This window comes from Panonychus citri, unplaced genomic scaffold (assembly GCF_014898815.1).
Source record: "Panonychus citri isolate SS breed McGregor unplaced genomic scaffold, ASM1489881v1 Contig00068, whole genome shotgun sequence".
In the NCBI taxonomy this organism is placed as follows: domain Eukaryota; kingdom Metazoa; phylum Arthropoda; class Arachnida; order Trombidiformes; family Tetranychidae; genus Panonychus; species Panonychus citri.
Window position 1 is genome coordinate 291779 of NW_026515473.1, and position 9233 is coordinate 301011.

The 9233-nt window shown below is 28.9% G+C and overlaps 1 protein-coding gene across 6 annotated transcripts in view; it reads right to left on the reverse strand.

The window, feature by feature from the left end:
- Positions 1-9233, reverse strand: part of LOC128386397 (neuroligin-1-like) — a 59948-nt gene that overhangs the window by 38919 nt on the left and 11796 nt on the right. For 2 of the 6 annotated variants that reach the window (XM_053345427.1, XM_053345429.1), the window contains one exon: positions 6679-9121. In XM_053345427.1, coding sequence (XP_053201402.1) covers positions 6679-7354 — 676 coding nt within the window. In that variant the 5' untranslated portion in view covers positions 7355-9121. The remainder of the gene's footprint in view (positions 1-6678; positions 9122-9233) is intronic. The other 4 variants (XM_053345430.1, XM_053345432.1, XM_053345428.1 and 1 more) reach the window with 3 other exon arrangements.

Consider the following 9233-nt stretch of genomic DNA (forward strand, 5'->3'; position numbering starts at 1 on the left):
GTATTAGAACTTTTTTTTCATCTTCTCGACTTTTCAACAAAGATGAACTTTTTCTGTTCACTTTTCACAAACAGAAAAACACTAAAGCTAATTACTTGATATCTTACCTGTCAATTTTTGTTATCTAATCAATTTACTTGATATCATCAAAATCAGAATTGACATTATCATGAAGATAAAGATGATCATCAACATGATTACCCTGATTCACTTCATCAACACAGAGCATCATCAATGTTGATTGTTCTCAATAGTAAACTAACATTGATTGAATTGAATTCTGGGTTGACATAAGATTCAAACATTTCGTTATCTTCCTTTTTTCATCATTTTTGGTCTTGGGTTTTTTTTTGTTCGAAAAGTTCGAACTTGATTCATGTTGACATTTTTCGATGAATATGTTAACATCAGTTATTTATGGTATTTTATTCAGATTCACTTATATTCTTTATTCTCCTCCACCCACCATAACCTCTTTTCTCTTCTCACCCTCATCCTACACCCTTCGAACTCTGTACTACCCTGAACTGAACACAATCGATTGAAACCAGTTATCGAGAAGAGGACAAGTCACTTATCATGTGCAAGAATCTCACTTCATTTTACCTTATTCCTTTTCTTTCACTAGGTTTTCATCATGTTCTCAATGTTCAGATTTTCTTATATATTTTTTTTTCTCTCTCTTCTCGATAAATGAATTGTTCCTGTTTTCTGTTTATGTTGTTTTCTTGTGTTGTTATCACTCGACATTAGAACAAAACTTTTATATAAGATATTTGATCGAGTTACTCTTTAAGTAACTCTATCTTAGCTAATCTTTAGGTAACCGTTTATGGTTAACCGGAAAAAGGTATGATGACGATGCTGATGAGATGAAGATAAAATATATCATGATATTAATATATAACCTTTGGTGAGAACTGGAATGAGAAAAGTTTCTCATTCCATCTTCTTATATCATATTAAAATCTAATAAGAATACAAAAAAAAAATAAAGATAAGCTCATTCATGTATTCAGTTTTATCATCACCATGATAACAATAGTAATCTTATTACAAGAATCAACAATTATTATCTAACATGAAACATTGATAAGTTTATCTCATGTTTAATTGTGATACACATTCAGATTGCTCAATCTTACATTAAAAAGAAAATGTGAGATGAAATAATCAAAAGTCAATGCAATCAAATTAATCATGCATCGATTAATTATTTTAACGACTCATAGTGATTATTAGTTATCTACCTGTGCAATTAATGATATGAGATATTGGGATTTATCGTTAACAATATCTTATCGATAGATGTTTATATCTAAAATTGGTTAGAACTAAAAATAAAATTTGAGAAAAAAGTTCTAAGGCCAAGTGAAAAAATGAATAACAGAAGATGAATACATATGATAACAGAAAATGATAGAGTCCATGAATGAAGAGATAATAATAAAACGAAAAAAGGAAAGAATCAACAAAAAGAAAGTAACCGAAACTGAAAAAGGAAGAAAATAATCATAAGAATATCGATTAATCGACAAGAATAACAAAAGAATTCGCTCAGTTCATGGTTCTCTTTTCATGGTGAAGAAATAGATTATCAGTCGACAGAAGATCTTATTGTCTCAGAACTTTTATAATACAAAGAGAAAGAAAGTTTCTTTATAAGAAGATTGACCGAACATGTTCAATAGGGGGAAAATAGTTAGAACTAGCAATTGAATTCTGATTGATTAAGATTAAGGGGAGAAAAAATAATTATTCAGATTAAACTAGTATCGATTCCAGATAATTGACCATAGTAAAAAGTTCTGAATCAATGTAGAAAAGAGGAAGAATGAAAGAAAAAAGAGAGAGAGAGATAATTGTAACTTGCATCAATCACAATAATGATAACCTTTCCCTCTGAAATGAGACTGATACTCAGGTATATTCCTGGAAACAGTTATGCAAACACTAACTGGATCAATTGACCAATCAGCCAATTCAGAATTAAAATTACATCATCAATATATTGATACATCGATAATCTATTTCAAATATGATGAGCAATTCTCATTGAAAAATGTTGCATCAACTTCCTCATTCAGAGTATGAGAACCTCAATTCTTTCAATCACTAGTTATTTTCAAATCTTCAGATCTTATTTCACTTTCAGGAAATACTTCATGAAGATAAGAAAAAAAGCTTAAAATGTCAGAATTGCATGAAATAAGTTGGTATTGTAAAAATTTTTCAATCAGAAAGTGATTCCGACCAAGAATAAATCAAAACTATTCAAAGTTTTCTGAATAACAATGGACCAAATAATTGCGTTTCAATGGTAATCTTTGTAATTATTGTCACCAAGCTTCAGATTCATGAGCCAATATGATTACATAAAAAATAAGAAAAAAATTTACTGCATAAGATAAAATGAACTTATCATGTTAATATCATGATTACTATAAGAAAGTTACCTTCGGTGTTTATATTTAAAACTTCCGGTGATGCTAGAGGCTTTTTTTATGAGATATTTTCATCATATAAGTAAAATGTATTCATATTCATACCCCTGTCTATATATATTAGTATCAATGGTTAAGTCAATTCTCAACTGAATTTCTTGATATTATTTTTAACTTCAAAATCAAATAGTAACTTTTTTTTACTCAAACAAACACATAGAAATAAATATTTATATTCATGTTGAATTTTTTTTTCTCAGGTAACCATCAGGTATTAAATATTAGTACATTTATATGAATAAAATGTTATCTGATGATTCTGGTTCATAATCATGATGATAATAACCATGAGTATTTTTTTTTCTCCTAATGTAAACGGAATTATCAATGATATGGATTCTATAATAATGGCTGCAAGGGTTTAGTTCAGATACAGTTGATGTAAAGTATTATCATAAGGTGAAGATGATGATGATAAGCATTCACATCCTCATCATTTTCATCGAGATGATGATGAAAATTCTGGTGGAAAGATGAGTTAACATCAAGGAAAATGATGATAAAAGCAATATGATTGAGTTGAATTTGAAAACTTGGATGAAGATAAAAAAAATAAGCTAACATGAAATAAAAGATTCCAAGTTATTTTATCTTCTTTATCACTTTTTACTAGCAATTCTGAAGCTATCTCATGGAAAAACTCTGGGCGTAGAGATCAAGTGAGCTGAGCAAGGAGAAGGTGTAAAAGCATGAGAATAATAATAGAGAAAATAGTTTTTTCTTCTTTTTCTTCTTATGGATATCTCATCATATCTTTTCACCATTATCAGAATTTTCTGAGTTCAATCAAAGTATCAATCGGTTGAAATCAGTTCTCCTTTATCTCTTTCCATCTGAACAAATTATTTACCTTTCTTTCCAAGTGATGATAATGATGACTGAATTATCGTTAAACTTATAGATTCCAGTTGATCAGTTGAATTGTGATGAAAATCAAATCAAGAATACGATTCAAGATGAATTGATAATAAATAACAGGGAAGATCAGTAAATTCAACCTGAATTCTGATTTGTATTAGTCAATCATCCGTCAGATCGTAAACAAATACACACATATACTCTGAGTTCAATGAAACCCATGAAAATCGGTTTGAAATTTTTTTCCGTTCAGAGCAAACATCTTATATGCTTAATATCATTGTCTCGATGACAATTTCTTAATAAAATGACAAAGTAATCAGACATTTTTTTCAGAAACTCTAGAAATAATCTTTCATGTTACTTATAACTGTTGAGAGAGTTCACCATGAGACAATTTCTGAATACCCAGCAAATCAAAATATAAATACTATCATTATCTATTATCAATTTATCTCTTATTCATTTTCGTCCATCATATAAGAATAAGGTTTACATCTCTCTCATTCAGAAACATTGAAAATATCAGACATCATGGTAGACATGGTACACATTCATGCGGATAAATATAACCTGGAAGAAGCTATCAAATAGTAAAAATAAATAATAAGATTACTGTTCAAGATACAAACTAAACTTGATATTCATTAGCATTTAAACACACAAGCCCGAAAATAAAAAGGCAATAGTAACGTATTCATCATGAAGTTCATGATAATCATCAAGAAATATGAATATCAGTTGAAATAAAAATAGTGAATAACATATCATGTAACATTACAATTTTGATAACGGAAATGTCTCATGAGCATTGTGGACATTATATTATGAGTATGGTCAACAAAAGTTATAGTTAACCTTGTAATTGACACACGAAGATGAAATTTCATGAATATTAAGTCAATCAGGGGATGGTCAAGATTATTGTTAATAAGAAGAGATAAAATATCAACTCATGCTTGATTCCCTTTATCTCTCGTTTCAATTAAATATAATTCATAATTTTTGCGCCCATCATGAATATCTTCAAAGTGGAAGAAAAAATTTGAAGCAATTTATTTACATTGATCCCCATTGATTTCCAATGGAGGAAAAGATTGAAATATTGTTGAGAAAATGATGAGAAATGATATTGATGAGATTTAACTGACTCTTCATGAAGATAATATTAAATTTCTATGATAAAAAACCTGATGAGTATTTATATGTCAGCATGTGTATAATTCAGTGTGAGAAAAATTCAATTTGCATAAAAATGTTATCATATTATTCAAAGTATATATTTTTCATTCAACCATAATCATCATTCGACTTTTGTTTCAACAAAGTTATCATCACTTTACTCATCTTCATCATCTTCAAATGAAAAATAATGGATGAGAAAACTCCTTCTGTGGACATTTAGTTCATCCTTGTGTGAATATATCCAATGTATATTCATTTTGGAAGATAAAAGAGGAAGAAAAAGGGGAAAGGGAAGAAAAGAAAAATGAACTTGATTCGACATGATAGAGAGAAGGAAAAAGTTCTGAATGTTGATGATGATTAAGAGATGAACACAATTGTGATATTGATGATGGTCAAACTACTGAAAAGTTATGATAACAGTTGAAAAATCAATTGGGAAGTGAATCTTTTTTTCATCTTTTCTTTTAATGGTTCAAAATTTTCAATTCAATTCAATGTATTTTTTTTTTACTTTAAGCTTTACGATGTGAATCAGTTATTCATCTTTCACTTCAATGTCATCATCATAATAATAATCAGCATAATCATCAACATTAAAAGACAATAGATGAAGAACTGAGATTATTTTGAATCGATTTAGAGGAACCATGAAAAATTAACTGGACCCATGACAATGATAATGTCCAAATATCATTTGATAAATTTTCTCATCTTCCTCCTCTTCCTCATCATCATTATGCTTCCTCCTCATCAGCATAATGATGATCAGTGGTCTCAAAATATAAAAGTTTCATGTAGAAAAATCAAAAACAGTTGAAACCTCAGTGATCATTTCATGATAATCTTGAATGAATAATGAATTCCAGTTTTAAGGGGAAAATTTTCATGAAACTGAATAAGAAAACAATTTATTTCAAGCATCTGATTATTTCATAGAAGTGGGAAATTTTTCCAAATGTTATCATTATCGCTTATAAATCAGAATCAATGTCACACTCAGAATTTGCAATATCAGATAAACACCAAAATGAATCAATGTTAGTATTTAACTTTTTTTCACCACCTCCATGAGTTTTGGTGCAAAAAAAGTTCAGACTGAGTATCTCACTAAATACAAACAGAATGTAATTTTTTTTTCTTCACAACAAATCTTTGTATTGATAATCGATAAGAGAAAATGTTTGTATTAAGAAAAAATATTGTATCACAATTATACTTTTCTATTCTCTCAGTACCTTTATATATGAGTAAATAATTCTCGAGTTGTTAAATTGTAACAGAAAAATGTTCTAATTCTTTCGAAGCTTAAAGAATAAGTCTATTCTCCCCTCGAAAAAAGCAAGAGACAGAATGAGAAAGAGACGATAAAAGATGATGATTAAGATGGAAAAGATTCAAGTCAATAAAGTGAATTATTTTTCAATATAAAATGTGAACAAAAAGATTAGATAACTTGATCATTATATTTGGATAAATAATTGTATCTATTTATGGATTAGGAACTTAAATCGTTTTTATGAGGAAAAACTTGAAGTTCGGATGAAAGAGTTGGATAGAATTCGTTTCTTTTTTTAACAAGATGAATTGATTCCCTTAGTCTCTAACCAATCTAATTGAATATCGATATCATCATCATCATTATCTTCTTTCGTCATCGTCTTCTGTTCATCATGATCGATCTTTGCCAAAAAGAATTCAAGAAGATAAATATATTAATACGTTTTAGCATCTTTCTCTCTCTCTCTCTCTCTCTCTCTCTCATCTTGTCAGCCGATGCTCAATTTGCAAGAACATGTTCTTGAGTAGTTCAGGGTGAAGGATAAGAAGAAGGAAGTTGCATGAGACAAAAGAAAAGGATGATAATAAATGATCAAGTGGATTAGAGATTATCCTCAAGAAGTAAAGAAGAGATTGATAAACTCTTTCAAAAGAAAAGAAAAATTCCAATCAAATCAATCAGAATATTTCAAGCTCATGGAAGAGAAAGACAATGAATTTCCACAGGAAAACCCAATGTCATTTTAGATTCAGAATGTACATTTAATAAAGTTGAAATTGTACTATTGTATTAATATAGCAATTTGATAATTGTTTTGAATGGATTAATAAAATGAATTTGAATTCTTACCTTTGGATAAAGGCAGATAAACATTGAGATAAAGACAATCTTCACTTTGATTAGTAAGATGAGGGATTATCCGTGAAAAATAACCATAATTACCACGTATAAGATTATCAGGTGATGATGAAGAGGAAACGGAAGCGGATGATGATGATGATGATGATGGTGATGGTGATGAGCTGGATGAATCTTTAATGTTACCTTGAGAGTCAAAACCTTTAGGTAATTTTTGTGGGCACACTGGTTGATAATGATTAACAAGCCTTGTGCCCCTCCAATGGGCTGGGGTCACCGGGGGCATGAATCGCAATTTATTAATAGGTGGAGCTGCATAAGGAACACCTAGAAAAGCTTCAACTGAATTCAATGAACGATATCCTTTGGAAGATAGTGAGTCACTGATTCGTTCAGAATTGTTCACATTTTCCATGGGCACTGATGAACTTGCTGTTGTTGAAGTTGATGAAGATGAAGATGATGATGATGATGATGATGAAGGTGTTGAAAGTGATATAAGAATACCCCTGAGGAAACCATTTTTAGTTTTAACTGTTCTTGGTGAAAGTAATTTATCAAATTCATTATTCCCATTGTCATTATTGGTAGACACTAAATCACAATTTATCCAAATTGAATTAATCATAAATAACATAATTATACATAATTTAACAATCCAAATCATGATGTAATTAATGATTAAGAGGATTAGTTAGTGAAGATTCTGTTATTATAAATCAAATTTCATCATTTCTCCTCGTGGTAATTATCAGGTAAACGCTAAACCAATAAACCATAATAATTAGCCAATTAGTAATTGTATTTGTCAATTTTTATCCTCCAAAATGTGGATCACAATTTAGTAAACATTGAAGAAATGACCAATTACAATAATAACAGTTGACCGGCAATCAATAAGTCACAATATAATTAAAAGTTAATTCTCATTAATAATCTTAAATCATATTTAACTAAATTGATTATTTGAGCTCATCATTGAGATGTTCACCTTAACATGATTGTTTAGTTGTGTTAGTAAACAATTTCTTACGATAATGATAATATTTGTTATAAGAAATGATGAGGATGCTTTAGAGTAAGAATAATAAGGATGATAATGATGATGGTAAGAGAACATTTTTTTTCCTTTTCATTAATTTTACTTAATAATAGTGTAGCTGTTATTTTATTCTTTGGATGTTAAGGTTTTTCGATTTTTTCTTTTTCGTCTTTATGTTCACTCTCTCTCTGTTTTAGGTCCTTTTTCTCATATGATCGAGTTGTTGTTATTTTTATTCTTGTCGTTGTTGTTGTTATTGTTTTAAGCATCTAAGGTAAAAAGGTATTAATAATAATAATGTCATGACAAATGATTAGCTTAACATTGTAACGAAAATGTTTTCCTTCAATCTATTTGAAATTAACGAACCTTTCATTTTTGCTTCCTAATTTAGAGATCAACTTAAGCTAACGAAACATGTAAAAGATTATTCCAGGTTAGTGAGAAGAGATTATTTTGTAAATATAAAAGGTAAAGATGATGATGATTTTCGGGTTGGAAAAAGGTTGAAGATGAAGCAAAAATTAAAAGGAAAGACAAGAAGATGATGGAAATGATAATGTTGTTGTTGACGATGATGATTATGATGTGGATGATTGAGTCACCTGAGTGTTTGTTGTCTTTTCACTTTGCAAATTTGATGGATCAATGTAATCAAAAAACTTGATTGCGAGTTGGAATTTCGTAAATTATTATCATCATGTTATCCTGTTTACTTTTACAAAATACACAAAGATGATGATTTACAATCAATGTAACAGAATATTTGATTTTCTTTACTTCAAATCAATTGATTGCGGTCACTTTTTTAGAGTAAACAATAATTTTTCAATCTCTCAGGCAACTCATGTAAACATTCAAGAAAATTTATCATGTGAAATAAACAGTAACTATTTCTCAAGTTAATCAAAATTTATATAATATAAAGATGAAAATTTTACATGTAAACATGATTTTGTCTCTATGGTGAAAGTTGAATTTCTTTGACCATTCAAATAACAAAATCTAATGTTGGTCATTTCCTTTTGTTATCAATTTTTTTTGGGTTTCAATTGTTGATAAGTTGTTGGTGATGTTTAAATTGGTGTGAAAAAAAGTATAACAAAACAAAATTTACTGTTAACATTGTTGATTTCAATGAGAATGAAAAAAAGATTTCAAGATATTGATGATGATAATTTAACAAAAGTGATATCAATAAGATGAAAAGGAGAACAAATTTTGACTCTATCTGAAGAAGAAGATAAAAAGACGAGGAAGACAAAGATGATGATGAAAAAGAGTGAAGATAGTCAGAGATATTGAAGGCAGTATGTACTGTGAATATGACAAAAGATAAACCAATGACTTCAATGAATGTCTTTTCAGTTGAGTTCAGTTGTTTGGATTTCACTTGGTATCAGATATGATGATCAATGATGATGAGGATAAAATAAGAAAGTTTTACTTGTTTGAATACCATGAAAAAAGAAATGAGGTAACTTTGTCTCTACGAGTCAACATA